At 38.3% G+C, this 24271-nt stretch overlaps 1 protein-coding gene across 4 annotated transcripts in view; it reads left to right on the top strand.

Annotated features, from left to right (window-relative positions):
• LOC136245993 (uncharacterized) overlaps positions 1 to 5826 on the top strand; it is a 40237-nt gene extending 34411 nt beyond the window's left edge. For 3 of the 4 annotated variants that reach the window (XM_066037447.1, XM_066037445.1, XM_066037444.1), the window contains 9 exons: positions 2448 to 2541; positions 2882 to 2935; positions 2984 to 3047; positions 3094 to 3155; positions 3265 to 3367; positions 3892 to 3987; positions 5301 to 5363; positions 5409 to 5679; positions 5730 to 5826. In XM_066037447.1, the coding sequence (XP_065893519.1) occupies positions 2448 to 2541; positions 2882 to 2935; positions 2984 to 3047; positions 3094 to 3155; positions 3265 to 3367; positions 3892 to 3987; positions 5301 to 5363; positions 5409 to 5679; positions 5730 to 5749 (827 nt within the window). In that variant the 3' untranslated portion in view covers positions 5750 to 5826. The remainder of the gene's footprint in view (positions 1 to 2447; positions 2542 to 2881; positions 2936 to 2983; positions 3048 to 3093; positions 3156 to 3264; positions 3368 to 3891; positions 3988 to 5300; positions 5364 to 5408; positions 5680 to 5729) is intronic. The other variant, XM_066037446.1, reaches the window with a different exon arrangement.
• The last annotated feature ends 18445 nt before the right edge of the window (positions 5827 to 24271 follow it).

The raw sequence follows: 24271 nt of genomic DNA, 5'->3' as shown, positions 1-24271 counted from the left end.
ACAGAATTCAGCTACAAACAAATCACCCTGTAGAGAGATCAGCTAGAAGAAGTTATCTTGTAGATAGTTCAGCTACAAATAAATCTCCCTGTAGAGAGATTAGCTAGAAGATGTTACCTTGTAGATAGTTCATCTACAAACAAATCACCCTGTAGAAAGATCAGCTAGAAGAAGTCACCTTGTAGAGAGTTCAGCTACAAACAAACCACCATGTAGAGAGTTCAGCTAGAAGAAGTTGCCTTGTAGAGAGTTCAGCTACAAAGAAACCATTCTGTAAAGAGCTCAGCTGCAAACAAATCACCTGTACAGAATTCAGCTACAAACAAATCACCCTGTAGAGAGATCAGCTAGAAGAAGTTATCTTGTAGATAGTTCAGCTACAAACAAATCTCCCTGTAGAGAGATCAGCTAGAAGAAGTTTCCTTGTAGAGAGTTCAGCTACAAACAAATCACCCTGTAGAAAGATCAGCTAGAAGAAATCACCTTGTAGAGAGTTTAGTTACAACTAAACCACCATGTAGAGAGTTCAGCTATAAACTATACCTTGTAGAGACATCAGCTAGAAGAAGTTACCTTGTAGAGAGTTCAGCTACAAAGAAACCATTCTGTAAAGAACTCAGCTGCAAACAAATCACCTGTACAAAATTCAGGTACAAACAAATAACCCTGTAGAAAGATCAGCTAGAAGAAGTTACCTTGTAGAGAGTTCAGTTACAAAGAAAACACCATGTAGAGAATTTAGCTACAAACAAATCACCCTGTAGAGAAATGAGCTAGAGGAAATTGCCTTGTAGAGAGTTCAGCTACAAAGAAACCACCATGTAGAGAGTTCAGCTGCAAAGAAATCACCCTGTAGAAAATTCAGCCACAAACAGATTGCCCTGTAGAAAGATCAGTTAGAAGAAGTTACCTTGTAGAGAGTTCAGCTACAAAGAAACTATTCTGTAAAGAGTTCAGCTGCAAACAAATCACCTGTACAGAATTCAGCTACAAACAAATCTCCCTGTAGAGAGATCAGCTAGAAGAAGTTACCTTGTAGATAGTTCAGCTACAAACAAATCACCCTGTAGAAAGATCAGCTAGAAGAAGTCACCTTGTAGAGAGTTCAGCTACAAACAAACCACCATGTAGAGAGTTCAGCTAGAAGAAGTTACCTTGTAGAGAGTTCAGCTACAAAGAAACCATTCTGTAAAGAGCTCAGCTGCAAACGAATCACCTGTACAGAATTTAGCTACAAACAAATCACCCTGTAGAGAGATCAGCTAGAAGCAATTGCCTTGTAGAGAGTTCAGCTACAAACAATTCACCCTGTAGAGAGAGCAGCTAGAAGATGTCACCTTGTAGAGTGTTCAGTTACAAAGAAACCACCATGGAGAGTTCTGTAATAAATATATTATGTATTAGTACTAGTAATAGCATGGGTAGCAGTGAAATTTGGGATAAATATCACGAGTGTTGTATTGGAAATGGGGATAAATTTCACGAGGCGAAGCCGAGTGAAATTTACCATTTCCAATACAACAAGAGTGGTATTTATCCCAAATTTCACTGCTACCCATGCTATTCCCAGTTAATACCATACTCGCTGCATATACGTATGCTGTGCATTAGCGTTGCTATGTACGCAATTTGTCACTATGTACTAAACACGCGTCGACACTAATTGGCACTACATTGTTAACATAAATTCTAGCCAATGAAATTGCAATTACAACTTTTTCACTGCTACCAGTGAAATACGGGATAAATTTCACTGCTACTATTGAGACTTTTGTATGGGCAGTGAAACAGGTATGGTATTATATACATAATTTGTACATTTACTGATAAAATCAGAAATATTTAAAGTACATCTGCTTCATCTTTTCTTCTTCCTGTGGTAAAGAAAAAAAGATAGGTTAAAAAAGCCCCAAAGATACAAATACAAAAAGAAGTGAAATCTAATCCAAAACAGCCAAGCTGTAAAAAAAGAGTGCGGCCCTCAAAAAGGCTATGGTGAAAAAAGATGTGAAATCCAAGGTGGCGGCCAAGAAATGGCTGTGATGGTAGGTTAATGGTAAAAATTTTAATAACAACAATTCAGGTGAATTTTGTGCCAAGACCAAGCGGCACCAAATTCATCTGAATTGTCGTTATTAAAATTTTTACCATTAACCTACCATCACAGCCATTTCTTGGCCGCCACCTTGGATTTCACATCTTTTTTCACCATAGCCTTTTTGAGGGCCGCACTCTTTTTTTACAGCTTGGCTGTTTTGGATTAGATAATATGTATATCAGTGTAACACTATACAAAACATGTCAGTATAGTAGAACAGATCAACAGGACATTGAAAGTTAAGAACATGATATTTTGTGTATTCTAATTATTTAGTATGTGTACAAGTAGTACTGTATGATAGTGTAGTTGATGTTTCAAATGTGATGTTGATCTTCTGATATTGTAGGACACTCTCGTGTACATTATTTGAATGTGGTACTACAAATTTCACCTGATAAACTACCTCAGTGTTCTCTACCAGTATTGTTATCACTTTATAAGTGAGAGTACCACGTGTTTGTGTGTGTATGTTGGTGTGTGTGAGTGTGTGTGTGTGTGAGTGTGTGTGTGTGAATGTGTGTGTGTGAGTGTGTGTGTGTGTGTACGTGTGTGCATGCTCATGCTCGCATGTGTGTTTGCAACAAGTATTAAAGTTTTGTTGTATCTATGTGTACCTTTTTGTGTACAATGTACTATGTGCTCACAACAATCATGTAACTGTTAATAGATCACATGTTACTATTAATAGATCACTTGTTACAACATGTACATATAATTGTACTATTGACCAATGTAATCATGTTGTAATCATGTTGTAATCATCTTCCTCCATGTTCACAGGTATGTAATAGGCAGGACATCAGTTCTCCAGATGGATTATCATTGTTATGTCAAGTAAGAACATTTTAGTGTATGTTCTATTAGAGTATTTTATTGCTACAGGTACTTGTGTTGTTGTATTATGTGTAACAGACTTCACACACAAACCGGAATTGGTGACTTTAAGGTGTGACTGGTGTTATCATTGTATAGTGATACATGTCAGTTAACAGGTTGATAAACTATTACCTGCTCCTAATGGATTTGTACACTGGCTACACAACACTCACCCAAGGTGACGTGTGTTCTCTTGCTGTATGTATTTGTATAACTTGATGTATTTATACAAAATTGTATGTATTTCTATTTATTTATTTTTTGTATTTATGATTACACACATACAGGTTGATGAAGAAATTAAACTTAAAGCAGTCATCTTCAGATGGTGATGTTACCATGGTGATGTTATATAATACTACAGAGAACATTATTGAGGAACTATTGGATGTGAGTATACACTATTAAATTTTACAGTCATGGTTCAGTGGTCTGCTTTGCTGGCTGCTTTATCTGAGCCCAGTGGTAAACTGTACAAACAATCTGATGCCTTGATGGAACTCTGGCCAACCAGGGAATGATTGTATTTGGTTGTACAGCTCAGTGGTGTTGTGTAAAGATCTGTACTGTGAATTTCCTTCCCGCCATTTTGTTACTACACATCACACAAGTACACACAACACAAGATAACATAACTAGTGATCAGACTTTGAGTTTGTAGCTTCATGAATGTTTCATGTTGCAGTACTCTGTGTTGTAAACACTTCTATTGGATCATTAGATTTATTGTTACACAACAAAGGAAGCTCCACAACACAAAAGAGTTATCTATTTGTGTGGCAGTTGGTTAGTGTTGTGGTTATTATTACTGTACCCACAAACATGAGGAACATGTACCACAAATACAATTTTATCATGTGACCACAATTGACCTTTAACAAGTGATGTAATCACTAATTGTTTCTACTCTACAGTCACTACAAGTTATTGGTGATCATGATGTAGTGGACACAACAGACACAACTGATTATCCTGTGATTGTTCCATCATCCACTGATAGTGTCGATCAGGTGTGGCTGTAGTGGGATAGTGAAGGATGGGACCTTATAGTGTATCATATAGTATGGCAGTACTGTATATTAGGGATCATGGAGGTTTGCACTTTCTCGCAAAAATAAATCGAGCAGAAACCAGCTACCTCACAATAGCTTTATTGTGCATGGTTAGGTACAACCTAGTGCAAAAGTGCCTTTAGTAGGATCTGTTATTACAATTTAAGAAAAGATTTATTTGGTGACATTTTCTATACTCACTGACTGATTGCCTAACTGCTTGAGTGACTGATTCCTTCAGAGAAGCGTGACTTGATAACAGCTTAGGCTAAGGGTTTGATTTTTTTTCATTGTTTGACATTGCTTCAACCTGACAGGTACTCTTTGGCATACCACAACACGTACAATACATGCTTTGTGGATTTACCTGTGTACTTTGTGTCCCATTTATCATTGCTGACAGTCAATTCACAATAGCGTGACATGATGGCTTCCCTATGTTCATAACAGGAATTGTCCGAATTTTCCACTGTGACTGGACTGATTGCAGAGGTCTTTCTCATACTCTTCTTCATTTGTAACACTGTGTAATGGCTGAACATAGCTGAAAATGAAGTGTAATGACCACTTCACTATTTCAGTATGGGGTTCACATATTCAGTTAAGAACAATTAGCCTGGCACCATTCTTTCTTCTAATGTGGCATTTGTGGGTGCACCATTCTTTTAATGTTACAAAACAGGTAAACAAACAAAAATTTTGTTCAATTAGGGATCACAGAAATAAAAGTAGTGAAACAATAAGGGAGGTTGCCTACACTGATGGGTACTACATACTGGTACTCAAATTGTGGACTGAGAATTGTATTTCTTTTAAGCAACTTTTACCCAATACAAGATACAAATATTATCAACCACACCATTATCAATGTGTACTATTTCATTCTTCCGTGTTGCATCCTCCTTGATGTGTTCAAAATTAGAAGGAAGACAACTTTTGTTCCATTGTTTATGGTATTGCACAGAGACTATGACCATATTAGGTGTGTTAATTTGAGACCCAGTGATTATTTGAAATTGTGGCATTTTTCTATTGTAATGCTCTCTAATCCTAATGACTAGGGGTGGGACCAGCCACAACTTGAAGTATGTCAGATTGTACTATGATGTACATAAAACATACTGTACTATTGTCTTATCAGCTACTGTCCTTGCCAAGCGTTCTTTGTGAGAGCTGATGCACTTTATTTATATCATGTTCTATGGAATTTGTAAATTGACTATTTATTGATGTGGTTACTATCAGGTTACTAGTTTAATGTTATTGTGTAGGAGGTACAGTCCACTCCACCATCCTCCCCACAACAAGAAGTGTCTAGTGAGGATGAACCAGTGGTAGGGGACACTGTATCAATAAATATACACTAGTACATACTACAGGAGTGTGAAGATCAGATTCTTTCAAGTAGCTTCTCTAAAGAAGACACTTCAGATCTAACTGATGGAGTAACAAGTGTAAAGAAGAGACACAAGAAAGTGAAGACAACAAAACAAAAGAGACTCAGTCAGACCAGTAGCAGGAAGACAAGTAGTAAATTGTCTAGTGGTGGTCAAGTGTTCTTTGTGGACACCACTCCCAGTAGTGGAGGATGTACTCCTCCTATTCTACCATCCTCTAACAGGAGAAGATCACTAAGGAAAACACCTAACAGTTAGTGGAGTAGTTTATAGTTTGGTAATAATTCACTTGTCTCATTACAGGAATCAGATATTACCAGTAACTGTGTGGTGTAGACCTACCTAATAAGGCATTAATTGTATTTCACAGTATATCCACAAGTAAAAGGAAAAATTAGAATTAGGGATCATAGGGATATATAGTGGTAGAGAAGTAGGGATTAAATGTCGGCTAGTATATCTGCAGATATCTCGGTATATCTGCTTGTTTCATTTCTGTGATCCTTATTTGAATATGCATAAAAACTGATTTTTCTTTGTACTTGTTTGGTTACTTTTTAAAGTAGTACTAGTACTAGTGAACTTGTAGTGTTTCACATCTAAAGAAACAATGTAGACACATCTGCAATGTGTTCATCCCAACCTACTATCATTACTGAAAATGAAGTGGCCATTTGTTATCAGCCAAGCCTGTTACACGGTGTTACAAATGTCACAGTTTGAGAAGTGCCTCTACAATCAGGTCAGTCACTATGGAAAGTATGGATAATTCCTGTTATGAAATAAGATAGTCAGTACACCAAGGTAAGTCACTACAAGCTGCTACATGCAAATCACCACCTTTCCCTGTCACTGGTTGTCAGCAAAAAAAAATGGACAATAATAAATATGTTCATTGTATATGTATTGTAGTATGCCACAAGGCACCTGCAGGCTGAGTCTAACAGTTAAAAATAATCAAAGCTTGTGTCCATTGATTTGAGTTATACTTGTTATTTTAGACAAATTTAATGTATATAGCTATAGGATCGGAGGGGGTGAGTGAAAAACAATCATTTAGACCATACCAAATTGATCATGTTTCATGGATTGTTTTCCCACCAGTAGTGACTGCAGGTCAAAAAATAAATTAAAAATTTCAGCTGCACCTGACTGTTGAGTTTACATGACTGCTCTATTAGGATATCTCGATCTTGACAGGTGAGAGATCATGTGATTTACATTTATTTTTGAGTTTGCCAAAGTAGTGACCAGCTGCATCTGTTAAACATAATATTAATTTGTCATGGCCTTAGGATATGTAAAACACACAATTACAAATCCTTGGATACATGTGACTATGTACACAGGAAAAGTACAACATACAAATGAACATGTACATTAAACGAGGACATAACTAAATTACAATCAAGTGTTCCATTCAGGACAATCGCATGCTAAGAAGATATGTACGTTGTGATGAAGTGATAGCTCTCTGAACAGTTTTGCTCTCAAAATGAACTTACAAGTTGCTACAGACCTGCACTTATAGAGTTCAGTTCAAAAGAGATTGAATAGATCCTAAGCTGTGGAATTAAAAATTTCTGCATGAACAGGAGTATGAGTGGCCTGCTTGAACAGTGACCATAGATACTAACCTTCACTGAGAATGATGATACTTTTGAGTGTGACTTTGTATTTTAATATGAATGATGTACATATTGTTTATATACAAGATGAAAATCAGTGTTTTTCACTGAGTATATCCTCTGTTATTAAGAATTTTTTAAATAGCTGGTAGAGCATTCAGTCTCGTGAGGTTTTAGCCACACCCCCACGTGATTAGCTCGTGTAGTTGTTTTAGGCGACCTTGCTGGAAAATTCTACAAGTGCATTTTTCTTAAGTCTCGAGGACCTATCAGTCACCACATCAAATAGCTACCAAGGAGTGATAGGAGGGTGTCGGTGTGTTGCCAACGCTGGGGACAGTTCAAACTATTTGTATTGTCTCGGCAAGGAAGTAGGTATCATAGTTGTAAACTTTAGTATATCTACGCATGGTTGTATAGCTGATACATACTGTAGTATTGAGCCGACGTGCGGGTTACGACTGTACGAATATGAGCGGATCATTTGTGACCGGATCTGCGAGAACCCGACACAATCGCGCAAGCCTAAATTTACTGTACAAAGCATTGATGATTATTATTATTATTATCGATAAGTTACTTGCGTATTATTGAAAAAATCCGTAATTTTTTTGAACGCCTCTTTCTTAGTGAAGGAAGAGACTAACAATAAATCCCTGGATATCATCTTATTCGTCTGCTCAAGAGGAGTTGGAAAATCTTTGTTTCTTTGTAGCAGACTCAAAGATACGGAAGTTATGAGCGTTTGTTTACGTAACGTCGAAGCGATCGAGTTTTCTTCACGAATTCCGCCTTTGTGTGCAGTGAAGAAGGGTGAGTAAAGGAAAAACCTACCCAGAAATTAATTCCCCTGTTCATGGCGAACACGATGGTGAAAATTGTAGCTCCGTACCTCGATTTGTTTGTAAGTTACAACCGTTTTTGTAGGCGCCTGTAATTTATTTTCCCTATACTTACTGTAAAAATCGATTTTTCTGTTGTTACTTTGTAGGGCTGTAACTCCTAAAGCTATTGGCATATGAGGCTGAAATTTTGCCAGAGGGTACACTTGGCTAAATAGATTATAAATATTTAATAAACAGGAATTTGAAAAATGCGCGATTGTGTCGGGTTTTCGCAGATCCGGTCACATTTTGTAACAGCATAGAAAAAAAACCAGCCATTTTCGCACATTCCATTTTATTGCATCTCTATAAAATCTATAGTAACGAAAGAGTGTACATCCAAAGTTTCAGCCTTTTGTGATGAATGGTCTTGGAGTCATAGCATTTCAAGGGGGTGTCACGTCAGCTCACGCTGTAGATAGATCTGTGACCGCGGTCAAAGTCTTGACCAGGGAAAATTTCACCTTGACCCTTGACTTGCAGCGTTTATCGTCTTTTACCTGTGACTTGGACGTTTCTTGTCGAAGTTTTGACTTCCACTTATTTCTCTATTTTCCTATACGCACCTGCGCTTGTAACCTAGTATAATATTTTCTTAGTGCGTGCTACCAGCGGCTGGGAGAGAAAATCATTATAATTATGGCGAAACGCCTGTAGGAGCTTTAAAACATCTTCTCGGAGATCTTTACCTCTTGCGAGTTACGTATAATTCCGTAAACTTGATAATAGTTACGTATAGTTTTCGATTGTGGGTTTCGAACCTTCCGTATCGTCTTGACCCTTGACCCACTGTAAGAGCTATTTTGTGGCCTTGACCGTTGACTTAGAGTTTGACCGTGATCGCAGATCGACCTACAGCAAGAGCCTGAGTGACACCCCCTTGCATTTGACAGTTTTGAACAGTGTTAAATTTGAAAATGGTGGCTAGTCTGGCGGCGCCTGCCCCTTTTGTGAAGGGGCGGGCGTCACCAGACTATGAAGATGGCACTTTGCTCAATCTGTGCACCATGAACTGGTAAATCTCAATCAAGGTGTAGTGCTTTCCCTATTCTCCATGTTGACAAAGAAGAAGGTCATTCCAACTAAGAAATGACAACGATGAATGCTGTTTTTACAGGATCGTAAACAAGCACCCATAACTCACGTATCCTTTGCTGTGCGAACACGAAACAAAGATTTTCTTACTCTCCACAAACAGGCGAATGCATTGGTGCATAGGTTTTATTGATTTGAACTTAATTCACTGCGTACGAACGCGATTAAAGCATGCATAATTTTTTTATGTAACACGCACATTATTTTTACCCTGTGTAATTCAATTATGGTTTATGGCAAAATAGAACTTTCTGAAAATGGTTGGTTTTTACTCAGCTGGTCATGTATATGGTTTTATAGACACTTTATGTGATTATAGGTGTAGACAAAGCCAGAATATTATAGAAGTCATATGTATCAAACAGTAGGGTAGTACTATTTAAGTAGGGATCTCCCCAAAAATGATGTGTGCCGCCTAAAACGCCGCCTTTAAAAATTATCCTAGAGACATCTTACACCACAAAAATCACCTTTATGGAATAATATTAGTCCATATAATGTGAAATACAGCATTAAAAACAAGAAAACACTTACCGATGACCGGATATAGAATTTTAAAAAAGTCACCAAAACTTAATTTCGTCTCACTCACTCACTGACTACAGTTGTAAGCCTAGAGCCCAAACGAAGCAGCGCACGGTCACCATTTTGCACCACAACAACAAATTCACTGGTGGAATATGCCTTTTGGGGTTCCGAGTGAGTATGCCCTGTGCGCCTTGTCTTTCTTTTTCTCTTCAATCAGGTTGGTTGTCTTCTTCAAGCATCGAAACCATACTGAGGCATTACTTTTCTGTATCAACACTTTTCTGTAGACACCACGAAATTATTTCAGAAAGCGCTCATGTTGCTGAAAGAATGGGGTGCTTATAATTTCAAGTGAGTTGCATGTGATACAATAAGGCTGCAGAGTTGTCACTTCAACTTTTGCCAATGCCTGGACTGCAATCGACAAAGAGATTTGTTATTTAATAGAGGGACTGATACTCAACGGCTTGTTCCTCTGGACACACTGACTCAGCCACTCAGTGCCAAATGGTGAGATCAGCGAGTGATTGGATAGTACTTGAGTGGAAATTGTATTATTCATCCTGTTAGTAGAGACTTTCATCCTGTTAGTCGAGACTAAACTCCAGACAACTGAAAGGGCTTGTTCATTCGAACAACTTCCGGCCTGGGTTAATAGAACACGGACCATCATACTGAGACAGGTCATAGATCTGAGTGCCACTACTACTATGATCAAAGGTAAACTATGTATGCTACTACGGGCCTGTAAGCTATGCACGCTACTACGGGCCTACTGTAGACTCCGGTTATTAGGTGCACATGGTTATTAAGTGCATATTGCCTGTTAAGCGCATATGGTAGACTTGTGCTAGACACCTGTTTGTTAAGCACATATGGTTGAAATCGCCTCTGCCACCTCGTACTAAGTAGAATTGTTGTCAGAACGAACCAGACATGTCACAGCACACTCGATAGGCCCGTGTCTAGCAGATACTGCCGTCTGTAATAACGATAGCTGTAGCTGCTACCTGGCTTCTAAGGATTTCTGTTTCCACGACTGAAGCAAACTATTAACTGGGTTCACTTGAAAACTGTAGTGGGTACAACTATTTCCCTCCTAGCAGAAATTCCTTACCGTAATTTATAAGCGCATATGCTTAACAAGCATAGTAAATTTCACAAATAATTCCTCTGAAAATTATAAGCACATGTGCCTAATGACCAGAGTCTATGGTATGTGCTTCCAATTTTGGCACAGTATGTACTATAATAAGCTGTACAGGAATTTAATAGCTAGCTCACAAGTTACACTGTAACTTGCTGTGCTGCAACAAAAAACTACACAAACTAGTTTTTAAAAAAATTGTGATAACCCAAAGGCATTGAGCATATAGCTAATGTGCCAAAGTAGGGACTTTCCCATCAAGCTATACTGTAATACCATCATTCATCTCTTGTTTCACTACTTTTTATTGCATAGATCCCTACTTCATTTTTAAATTAACAATTTTAAAAAATACTAGTGACTTTACTGCTTGACTTATTTTTGTACTGGCTGTCTGGTCTGGTTATTGCTGTTGAATTCTTGTTGTGTTATTGTGATTGTTAAACCATTGCTGCTATCCATTAAATTGTATATTGAACTGGGGAAATTTCTACAATTTGACATTTCGCTCAACTCAGTAGCCAAAACATGCCTTCTCCTGTCAGTAAGTAATCAGTTAATACTTTTTAACGTACTGTTGGTGAGTCGTCCACAACTGCTTCACCTTCTACTCCTGCTTCCTCTGTAGCCAATGGTTTGATTCTTTTGTCATTGCCTTAGCTGCATTCATTCTGTTTCAAATCTGGATGACTGTCCTGTGTGCAATAAACCCTTTTCTTCTTGTTCACAACTTTGGCAACATATTAATTCCATTCATCATCAAAGTCCACTTTTCCAACTGTTGCCTTCTTTAAATCTTGTAATTGTTTGGTTTGCTCACAGCCTTCTTGCCAGTGGGCTTTTCATTTTGGTTATCACAATTCTGGATGCAAGCGTCTTTTGAGTACAGGAAAGCGTTGTGTTCTTGTACATGCTAGTGCTGTGTTGAACATTCCTGTTTCTCAATTGTGTATCCCATGTGGCTCTGCTTCCCTTATAGATAAGCCTTTTTCCATGCCAACTGGTCCTTTACAAATTGGCTTAAACTCTGTAGAATGTGGACCTTTTCAAGGTCTGCTGCTATGGAATCTGAGGTACTTGCCTTTATGATGGACCATGTTATGGTTTGTCCTGTGAATACAGTTGCCCATGTTCCTCATAGTGTTCGTGCTCGAGTATTGAGGATTAAAGTCCATAAGGCTTGCTCATCTGTTTGGGGTTTTGTTCACTTAACCATGTTTGCCAAGGCAGTTTTGTGTACTCCTTCCACTAGTAATAGCCTACGTCACCATTTTGTCATGAGCTCCATTCTACCTGATCACTTATATCTCTGCCAGTGCATGTATTCATAGTCTTTGGTCTTCTCTACAGGATGACCTTAAAGTGTCTAATGGGACTTCTCTTGATTGTTCTTGCTAAACTTTGTTTTGGGCTAGGGAGGGTAGGCATAACAATGCCCTTCAGGCTCTTTCATGGCAGGGTGTTACTGGCCATGATGATGACTCTGCTTACCAGGATCTGCTCAATCATCATCCTTTCTTCGTCATGCCCAGACACTAATGAAGTGTCTTCTAATTCTTTGATTGTGATGGTTTTGAGCTGTTTACAAGCTTTTCCAAAAGGCACTAGTCCTGGAGCCTCAAAACTTTGCGCTCAACATTTATTGGATGCAAATGCTGGGTCCATCGTTCCTTCTGCTTGTGATTGTCTCTTGTCTCTTACCCGCCTGATGAACCACTTGCTTTCTGGCAAAGCCCCTTCATGCCTTGCTCCTTGGTTGTGTGGAGCCCCATTGACAGCATTGCTTAAAAAGGAGGGCCAGGGTGTCTGCCCAATTGCTGTGGGTAAAGTACATACTAAGGCACTTGGCTAGTTAGTGCTTATTTGCTGTTTGCTCATCTCTTCCAGGAGTTTTCCTTCCCTATGGTCAGGTCGGGGTAGGTATCTTTGGGGGCTTAGAGGATGCTATTCATGTCACATGTCATTATATCTCCCAAAATGCTTCTGACTCCACCTTAGCATTGACATGAAAAATGCCTTTAATGAATGTAGTCGTGCAGCTTTTTTCACTCATATTGCTGATGATTTCCCAGAGATTTGTTGTTGGATTAAATGGTGCTATTCACAACCCACTGAGCTATGTTTTGGCTCACAGCGCATCCTTGCCTCTTCTAGGGTGCAACAAGGTGACCCTTTAGTTCCTTTGCTGTTCTCTTTTGTGTTAATGCAGTTCATTGATTTTGTCAAGCTTCATAACCTCGTCAAGTTAAATCTTTGGTATTTAGTTGATGAGACTTTCATAGGTTCAAGATCTTCCTTGCTTCAGCTTTTGGATACTTTCATTACTCATGGTCCTCAGTTTGGCCTTCACTTAAATCTATCCAAGTGTGAGTTATTTTAGCCCATCAGGTGACTCTTTTCCTGATATTCCAACCAACATAAAATGTGTGACCAAGGATTTATAGGTCTTAGTATACCCGATTACAGGAACAGCTAAGTTTTTTGATAAGTTTTTGTCTTCTTGCCTAGCAAAAGTTGTGGCTACCCAAGATAGTGTTTCCCTCTTGGAGGACCCCCAGGTTGAGCTCCATCTTCTACGAAGTTGTTTAGGTAGCTGTAAAATTGTCCATCTTCTTCGAACAGTTCCATTTGCTATTTTACACTCTTTTCTTGAACTAATCTTAAAATCCACATTGTACAGTGTAGCCTTTCATGTGGTTGATGGTCCCAAGCTACTTTACCATTTTGTTTAATTGGTCTAGGTTTGCATTCTTCTTGCCATTCTGCTGCAGCAGCTTTCTTAGATTCATGCAATAATATTCGCCTACTGGCTTCCCAACTTTTGTCACTAGAATTTCATGAGTTAACCTTTCCTGATGAAGATGTTGCTGCAACTGCCTTTGAGAAGTTTTACTCCAATATTTCCACCTCTGTTGCTTCTCAGCATGACTTGCAGGTTGTTTTAGATCACCATCAATAATCAATATGACCAGCTTTTTGCTTCATTAAACATTCAAGAACAAGCCCATCTCACAGCTTTGTCTCACTCATCTGGCACCAGTAGTAGGTAGCTTAAGGCTATTCCTCAAGTATCACTTGGCCTTTCTATTCCTGGTTCTGAGTTTGTAGTCAGTCTGTGCTTATGGCTGGTAATTTTCTTATTTCCACTCTCACCACTTTGTGTGTGCCTGGCATTGACTACTGTGGTGATCATCTTCTGGAATGTGCGCATGGGACTATGTGCATCCATCAATATGACACCACACTAGTTGACATTGTTTACCATGCTTTGTCTCAGAGTCATCCTGGGAGCAGAGAGTTTCACTCCTGCCCTGGTGATGTTTGCCATCCAGATTTCCATCATGGCCGTCCTACATATTTTGACATCTCAGTTTGTAGCACTACTCAGGCTTCACCTATTTCATCCTCATCTACTTGTGCCGGAGTAGCTGCTGCAGCTGAGGAGTTAACAAAGGATGAAAAACATCAAGATGTTGTAGAGGAAGTAGGGTGTGACTTTTCCCCTTGATGTTGAAATGTTTGGCGTGTGGTCTCCATTCGCTCTTGAGGCTCTGCACTCCACTGCTGATCACTCCACAGCTAGAAGTAGTACTTCTACTCGACTGGCTCATAAGAACACTCTTCAGCAGCTTTCAGTGCTCACTTTGGTTGAATAATGCAAGAATGATCTTAAAATGCTGGGCTTTACAGTGTGGAGACACTGACTTCCCTTTTGTTGATGTCTAGTTTTGTAGTTATTATTTTTAGTGAAGTTATAAGTTACTTAGTTTAGTAGTTAATTGTGATTTTGATGTTTTTGGTGGTAACTTTTCGTATGCTCATGTCGTGTAGCCAAAACAACGGAACAACTCTGATGGTTTGGGGGTGCAACAATATAATTATTTTGACCGCTTTTTGTACTGGGACATGGCACAAAAGGGGAAAAATGGTCTGTTGAAGGAGTGGGCCAACCCTAGTCTCTGCTGATCACTTTTAAATTTTGTGTGGGGGAGGAGAAAACAAGGATATGATCGAATCTGGTGGATCTCCAATAAGTACTTTTGTGCGGCCAGATCGGTCTCTAAGTTTAGGGGATTATTAATTACACTAGGAAAATAATAAGATTTCTTGTACCAGGACATATGACTGAAATACCAACAACATACCAAATGTACTTTATATGGTGGTGGGATTTCCTTTTCAAGGACACATAATATGAAGAAGTTTGCTACATGGCAAGGACATATTCACAGAAACACTGTAATTTTCACAAACTAACCTGTGGAACTAATTCACAATGCTTTTGTTTCATTGTGACACTAATGTGGTGGATGTCAAGACATCAAAATAGTTTCAGAGTGTTCCCTTCGAAAGATCCACCATTCAATTCGCCATAGAAAAAGTAAGTGATTTTCAACCTTAAAATGACATTTCCTCTGATTTCCTACTACTATAGCTCATTTTAATGACTATTCACTGCTCTTTCCAAATCTGGTCCAGAATCTAAGGTATCTCATGGGTTATTATGCCATTTATTATGCCATTTATTACATGCTTGCAAAACACCCAATACAATATAATGTATGGGGAAATTTGCTATACTAGTTTAGGTCATTTTGACGTGCAAATGTTTCCATGAATTGGAGCATCATTGTACTCACAGAGAGTTGCTCTATATGTGTCTCTCCTGGAGAGTTACTAAACAGACTTGGAGTAGGCAGTACACAATAATTAATTTAATTTTTAATTGAAATGTATTGGACATGTCTAGTATAACAAATAACCACAAACTTCTTGATATGGATGGAAATTTCCTTTGAATTTCTTGGTGCAGGAAAGAGCTGAATTTACCATAGCGTTTTCTTTACATGTTGTTCACTAAACAGGTACAACATTTTGGAAACATTTCCAGTAAGCCCACCTCAAGATATGAACTGTAGGAGTAAACATGGACTTTCATGCATAGCAAAATTTCAGGTTTACTTTTGAGAACTTTTGTAATTTCCTTGTACAATGTAATTCAAATTTCCTTTACAGTATAGGTATACAGTAAGTGACATAACATACACAAAAACAAATACGTTCCAGATAGTCTCTACACTTTTCTAGCACCCCCGAACATTATTAATTGTCATGATGTGGCAATTGAACCAGTGTTGCAACCCCTATCTGGTGAATCTTTTCACTATGCCATGGCTAATGTGGAGGATGAGGCACACCTGGATGTCAGTGTACAAGGATTTTGGGGAAACCGTTTTCAAAGGGCTTTCTTTGATGTAAGAGTTTTTAATTCCACTGCTCAGATTTGAGCGTGACAAACAGCGTAAGTATGAGTAGCGTGTAAGATGTTAAAATAGGCTCTTTCACCCCATTGGTGTCCTCTACTTTTGGGGGAATACGTAGGTGGTGTGGCCACTACTGCTTAAAAGAGGGTGGCATCTCTGCTTGCCGCTAAGAGAGACCAGAGCTATGGTAGTGTGGTGTCCTGGATTAGATGCTCTAACAGTTTTTCTTTACTGAGGTCAGCTGTAACCTGCCTGCGTGGAGCCAGGTCTCATTGTGACTATCGGAGCACTTGACCTTGCAGTATCTGAAGGTCAGGTGTTTCCATCAATTGACTGTTGTTGTTTATTGTTCTCACTAGTACTCTTGTTTATTATTTTAAAATAATGGATTAATAGTACGTTATAGTTTTTTAAAAAACAAAATAAGAAGAAAAAACTAAGAAACTAAGCCAATTTTTGAAGTCACATATCTTGGGAATGCTTGAAGCAATATTGTTCAAATTTGGTTTGTGGACTACTGATGGTGGAGGGCATGTCCACAGCAAAATTGTTTCATTTTGTAAAGGCAGCACGGAGCTACGAATGCATGAAAATTGTGTTTTCTTCCTTCTTGTCAATATACTCATGGTGTTGCGTGCCAGCTCCTTGGGCTATGTGTCTTGATTGGGCCATGTGTCTTGATTAAACTCATCAGGAAATAATTGGTCTAGATGCCATAACAGCTTAAGCAATCAGTACCCAAACAATAATGCTGAATGTGTTATGCAGAGAATGCTATTGAAAAGAAGATACACATGTGAACTAATCACTTACACTTAGAGGAGACACACTTATTGACATACATTCCACACTAACAACCAATGGCAATAATCACATTAGTAAAAACCACTAACCTGAAACTTTAAAAGTTTTCATGTGGCCCATTCTTTGTCTTGTATCTCATTCCTAAAAAAATCAATGCAAAGGAGTACATGCAATATACAACTTACCTCAAGCATAATCCTTGAAGTCAAACTGCGCTGGGTTAACTCCTATATAGTTCATAGATCTCACAATCCGTGTTGCTACACTAATACAAACAAACACAGGTAAATTAATGCTTGCCTTGTACTTGGGTGTCAAAAGGCGGTACAGCGATACTAAGAACATCAGGAAACAGAGTACAAAGCGATGGCACCACAATAGTTGGGAGGCCACAGTAGGATTTCAGGTTGGTAAACTGCATCTTTCTCCCCCATCTGTGTGCACCACCATCACGCCAGTTCTCAACTCTGTACCTCAACATCTAACTGCTGTAGCTGTATCACACATCACCGTCAGCCGCTTCTTTGTTCTAAGTTACAACTTCTGTGAACTATCATTTCAAAAAAGCATTAGCACAATGATGGTGAGGATACTCTGCGATGGCGATAACGACTTCAACTAGACTACCTGGTGATTTGACAGACAATAGGAAATATATGTAAATCCAATCCGTTTTTGTAGTGGCTGTTCAACCCCAAGGTATAGTTTTAGCGCTTTAGTCTCATATGAAGGCAGTATAGTTGAAGAAATGACGACAATCTTGTTTAGGTCTAAATAAACTCATACCGATGGGGCAACAAAGATTTGAGTCTTGCTTCTTTGAGTAGTTAATGAATTTTTGTTTTTCTCAATATGCATGCTTGTGCAAACAAGGTGAGTTTTTACTGAGATGGTCACATAATATATATATAGACAAATCAAAAATTTAAAATAAGAAATAGGGATCGCTGAAAAAAGCCACGAAACAAGAAGGGATTGCTGGGGTGGTAATGTAAACCACATATCCCTATTTTGACTCTTAATACTCAAATGGAGCATTTATAGAGAGGCAAATAGTGATTTGTGCTTTACATTACCACCCCAGCAATCCCTTCTTGTTTTGTGGTTTTTTTCAGCGATCCCTATTTCTTATTTTTAATATGTCTAGTTTGTGTACTTTTTTCCAAATTCATTTATGGATTATAAGTTTATTGGCACATTAGTGTAGCAAGCTAACAGAGATTCCTCAGTTTAAAAGATTAACTCATTAACTAGATATCTTACAGGTTTTTGCAATTTAATTCGTTGCCTTTGCGATTGAATTTGTCCCGTTTGCAATTGAATTCATCGGTTTTGCAATTGAATTCGTCCCGTTTGCAATTGAATTCATCGGTTTTGCAATTGAATTCATCGGTTTTGCAATTGAATTTGTTGCGCTTGCATTACAATTCGTCGTAAACAAAATGGCTCCAAGAAACCAACCGTTCATTAAGAGATGACTTATTTACGCCATGGAGAGTTACACTTGAGACACTAGAAGGTAATTGGAGCTGGTAATACGCGAAGCTGATAGCTGTCTGACAAGTTAATTAGCTTGCTCGCGAGTGACCACACCCATTGCGAAAGGCATAGTAGAATTTGAAATGTTGCTGGATAGACTGTAGAGGAAGAATTATTGCCTTATACAGAGTTGTTTACCACTGTTGTACTTGAACAAGTTCTTGTAGCAGCTGCTACACCATGTTTTCGTGTTTTCTCCAGCTGCCATTCTTGTTACGGACGAATTTAACTGCAAAAGTGATGAATTCTATTGCAAAAGCGACGAATTCAATTGCAAATGGGACGAATTCAATTGCAAAAGTGACGAACTCAATTGCAAACAGGACGAATTCAATTGCAAAGTCGCCGAATTCAATTGCAAAAACCTGTAACGCATTATTAATTTTGTATTTATAAAGAGTCAAAATAGGTATTTGTGGTTTACATTACCATCCCAGCGATGCCTTCTTGTTTCATGGTTTTTTTTAGCGATCCCTATTTCTTATTTTAAATGTTTAATATGTCTAGTTTGTGTACTTTTTCCAAATCCATTTATGATTATAAGTTAATTGACACATTAGTGTAGTAAGCTAACAGAGATTCCTCAGTTTAAAAGGTTAATTCATTAACTAGTTGTCTTAATGCAATATTAATTTTGTAATCTATGATAAAGACTGTATTTTCATCCTAATTTGTACACGCACAAAATATAAGGCAGGATACATTAATTCCTAGTCTACTCAGTGCATGTTTCAGCCATCATCGTCACACTTGGTGCCATTGCTGAAAACACACTGCTATAACCTGTCAGAAGAATCACTGATTGTGCACCTATCACACAGGAGACAGTGTTGATGACGGCACGGGAGACTTGTGTTTATTCTAACAGAAGCACAAGAATGAAACTCTATGATATAAGTTATAAGAATGGTAACTGTTAGTGTTATAATTCCTGTAGAGCCCAATTTTTTTTCGAAAGAGAAGATAAATTTTCATGTGATATAATGATGCATACATCAAGCGTGTGCATTATAGGTGTAGAGTTGTCTAGCAGAATAGGTAGTGAAGAGATAGCCATACATTGTAGCTGTAGTGCTATTATTGTAGTGATGACACTTTACAACACCTTTGTATAAATGCACGTATGAACAAGGCTGCATGCAGCAGCAGCCGTGTGAGTTGGTGTTAATCAAGCTAAATAGGAGGAGATGGCTAGGCTTGGCCAAAAAGTCTTCCTATGCCGGTGTCTGCATGTACAATTCACAACGTCACTACTAGCGGCCAGTGGCGTAGCCAGTCTTACATGATTATCAGGGATTTGGCAGTCATTACCCATGCAGGAGTACTTTGAACTGGCATATTGAGTTCCAATTGCCAGGACGTAGACTGGGCTCTAGCCCTGGAAAGCCTAGGTGTAGCCTGCTAGCAACAGTGTGTCATAAAGTGGAACACCATAGGTATAGTCAGCAAGGTCTGGTTAGCATGTGGTCATAAATACTTGCAACTGTCAATGTCACTAGCTGATCGGAGAATGTGCTAGAGTAAGTACACAGTAGCTAGTTACAGTGACATAAGCACAGTAGCACACAATCCTCCCATACCATATAAGACTGTCAGGCTCACACCTAGGCATGAGGCTATTATGCTCCAAAAATTGAGCATTATGCTTTTGAGCAGTGCTCAAAAAATCACCTATTATGCTTTTGAGAATTGCCCATTATTCCCAAAATTATGCCACCATAATTGGCTAATAATGCCAGTTTATTGCTGTATCAGACCATTTTCATTGATGTTTAGGCTTCAAATAGTCTTGAATTCTTTAGCTGGTTACTGTATTAGAGAATTTCATTTCAATATGACTGCTTTATTAGAGTAAATAATATTCAATGACTGTTCTATTAGAGTTTCTGACTGCTCTATTAGAGTATCTCGATCTTTTTTAACGGAATTGTGCAATCTGCAGATTTTCCTACTGTTAAAGCTTTATAATCACCTCAAAATGCTAGCATAATTCCTGATTTCCACACATACCTATTATGCCTGAAATTATGCCAGCATAATCGCCGCATCCCTACTCACACCCTGTAAGTTGTTTATGACATGGATACCATATGGGAGGGTTGTTGATGATATGTGGTTAGACCGCAAAATATTTTTAAATAGTAGGGTTGTAATAAACATCCCACCCAACCTTTTTTGTGTGTGAAAAGCAGGCATGGTATCAGCGCTACCATTTATCTTCCCCCTATAACGGACAAACAAGGTACTCACTGTGATGGCTAGGAAGAATAAATTGGATGCTTTGCCTGCACACTTGAACGGCTTCTCGTAGCAAACATGGATAGCGCACTAGAGACCCTATTATGGTGATCTTGTAAGTAGAGATTTCCAACTAAATTAAATAATTAACATTCCATGCATTCATTGGTATGATAAATATTGTGCTATTTTGCAGGGTCATTTTAGTACAAATCCCACCTCAATTGGTGGTTCCTATCAAAAGATATAAGCAAAAGAAGTTGACAGTGTGATGATTTTTGTGTACAGTATTTTCAATGCTTTTATATATTGCACGGCACTAAACACAATATTCAAAGTGTCATTAATCTAGATAGGAAACTAATAATGACATGAAATTTTCATCACATAACTATTTTATGGAGAACAGCATATGAGCTAGGTAAAACCTCTCAAGAGTGACCACTTCTTTGTAGACTGACCACTCAGAATATTACATGAATAAAGCAAGTGATTCACAAATAAACTGTGTGTATTGTGTAATACTACATACACACAGGTACCCAATGCATTTTCAAGGATAACTAACTAGAAAAATCAATAATATTATATAACATGATAAGTAATTGCATCACAAGTCACAATCAACAAATACTTCGGAAACATGACAATCAGATGGCAAAATGTAAGACCAATATTATTATTAAAATAGATGTGTTTGGACACTGTTCAGCTTGATTTGTCACATTGTGAGCACTAAGGATAATATTATATAACACAATGACATCACTATATACTGCAAAGAGAAATTATAAATAGTTTCTGATCAAAATTACAATCACTGAAGCTGCTATAAAATGGATCAAAACAGCAGTAAATACACCAGAATATAACATCAGGTAAGTGTGGAGCCATGCAAGGTTATTATCACATGCCAGTCTCCACTTTTGAAAAGATTATGTACAACCTTGAACCTTATATTGCAATTCCGCGCAAGACAACAAACTGCTCACCTTCAAACTATACTTGCATCGATGCAAAGGGATGCCTTGAAGCCCACGGTGATTGTAATGCTGAATTCTGAACAGTGCTAGATGGCGATTTACCTTTAAAAAGGCCATATTTTCGTCGTAATCAACGTCAATCGTCCTCCAATCAAAAAACACACAGCATAATCGAAATCAGCATATACGGTTTGCCCAGGAACACTTTCTTCGTCCTCATCTGTCACAGATTCACGCGGAAACACTCGGAAACTTTGGCTATCACCGGTGCCGTATTCTTCCAATTAGAATTACGTACGCACTTATTTGTATGGGATTCCTATGGGGATTTTTATTTCTCAAACTTTGATTTAACATATTTCAATAAATACCACATGGATTTTGATCCAGTGAAGTGCGTTACGAAGTACGAAGCACCCACTACCATTAACTGGAACGGCAGCTTGTGAAACATTTATTGAAGGTGTGTAATTTAAGTAGCAAAAATATGTGTGAAAAATTGGTTGGTTGGAAATCGCTATTGTAAGGTAAAAGACTGCTACACAACTTCAATCTACCATCTATTAACGTTATAAACCAAAACAGCCAAGCTGTAAAAAAGTGTGCGGCCCTCAAAAAGGCAATGGTGAAAAAAGATGTGAAATCCAAGGTGGCGGCCAAGAAATGGCTGTGATGGTAGGTTAATGGTAAAAAATTTTAATAACGACAATTCAGGTGAATTTTTGTGCCGCTTGGTCTTGGCACAAAATTCACCTGAATTGTCATTGGCACAAAAATTCACCTGAATTGTCGTTATTAAATTTTTACCATTAACCTACCATCACAGCCATTTCTTGGCCGCCACCTTGGATTTCACATCTTTTTTCACCATAGCCTTTTTGAGGGCCGCACACTTTTTTTTACAGCTTGGCTGTTTTGGATTAGATTTCATTTCTTTTTGTATTTGTATACCCCAAAGCCAGCCTATGGCCAGTTTTGGTACTTTTTTAACCTATCTTTTTTTACCACAGGAAGAAGAAAAGATGAAGTAGATGTACTTTAAATATTTTATCAGTAAATGTACAAATTATATATATAATACATATATTGATTACAGAAATCTCCATGGTGGTTTCTTTGTAACTGAACACTCTACAAGGTGACTTCTTCTAGATGATCTCTCTACAGGGTGAATTGTTTGTAGCTGAACGATCTACAAGGTAACTTCTTCTAGCTGATATCTCTACAGGGTGATGTGTTTGTAGCTGAATTCTGTACAGGTGATTTGTTTGCAGCTGAGCTCTTTACAGAATGGTTTCTTTGTAGCTGAACTCTCTACAAGGTAACTTCTTCTAGCTGATCTCTCTACAGGGTGATTTGTTTGTAGCTGAACGATCTACAAGGTAACTTCTTCTAGCTGATCTCTCTACAGGGTTGTTTGTTTGTAGCTGAATTCTGTACAGGTGATTTGTTTGCAGCTGAGCTCTTTACAGAATGGTTTCTTTGTAGCTGAACTCTCTAAAAGGTAACTTCTTCTAACTGATCTTTCTACAGGGCAATTTGTTTGTGGTTGAATTTTTTACAGGGTGATTTCTTTGCAGCTGAACTCTCTACATGGTGGTTTCTTTGTAGCTGAACTCTCTACAAGGTAATTTCTTCTAGCTGATCTCTCTACAGGGAGATCTGTTTGTAGCTGAACTATCTACAAGGTAACTTCTTCTAGCTGATCTCTCTACAGGGTGATTTGTTCGTAGCTGACTTCTGTACAGGTGATTTGTTTGCAGCTGAGCTCTTTACAAAATGGTTTCTTTGTAGCTGAACTCTCTACAAGGTAACTTCTTCTAACTGATCTTTCTACAGGGTGATTTGTTTGTAGCTGAACTATCTACAAGGTAATTTCTTCTATCAGATCTCTCTACAGGGTGATTTGTTTGTAGCTGAATTCTGTACAGGTGATTTGTTTGCAGCTGAGCTCTTTACAGAATGGTTTCTTTGTAGCTGAACTCTCTACAAGGTAATTTCTTCTAGCTGATCTCTCTACAGGAAGATCTGTTTGTAGCTGAGCTATTTACAAGGTAACTTCTTCTAGCTGATCTCTCTAAAGGGCGTAGATGACTTCTGTACGGGTGATTTGTTTGCAGCTGAGCTCTTTACAAAATGGTTTCTTTGTAGCTGAACTCTCTACAAGGTAACTTCTTCTAACTGATCTTTCTACAGGGTGATTTGTTTGTAGCTGAACTATCTACAAGGTAATTTCTTCTAGCTGACCTCTCTACAGGGTGATTTGTTTGTAGCTGAATTCTGTACAGGTGATTTGTTTGCAGCTGAGCTCTTTACAGAATGGTTTCTTTGTAGCGGAACTCTCTACAAGGTAACTTCTTCTAGCTAAACTCTCTACATGGTGGTTTCTTTGTAACTGAACTTTCTACAAGGTGACTTCTTCTAGCTGATCTTTCTACAGGGTGATTTGTTTGTAGCTGAATTCTCTACAAGGTAACTTCTTCTAGCTGATCTCTCTACAGGGAGATTTGTTTGTAGCTGAACTCTCTACAGGTGATTTGTTTGAAGCTGAACTCTCTAAATGATGGTTTCTTTGTAGCTGAACTCTCTACAAGTTAACTTCTTCTAGCTGATCTCTCTACAGGGTGATTTGTTTGTAGCTGAACTATCTACAAGATAACTTCTTCTAGCTGATCTCTCTACAGGGTGATTTGTTTGTAGCTGAACTCTCTACTAGGTAACTTTTCTAGCTGATG

This window comes from Dysidea avara, chromosome 15, assembly GCF_963678975.1.
Source record: "Dysidea avara chromosome 15, odDysAvar1.4, whole genome shotgun sequence".
Taxonomy (NCBI): Eukaryota; Metazoa; Porifera; class Demospongiae; order Dictyoceratida; family Dysideidae; genus Dysidea; species Dysidea avara.
Note: the sequence above shows the minus strand (reverse complement) of the source record. Positions and strands in the feature narration are given on the sequence as shown.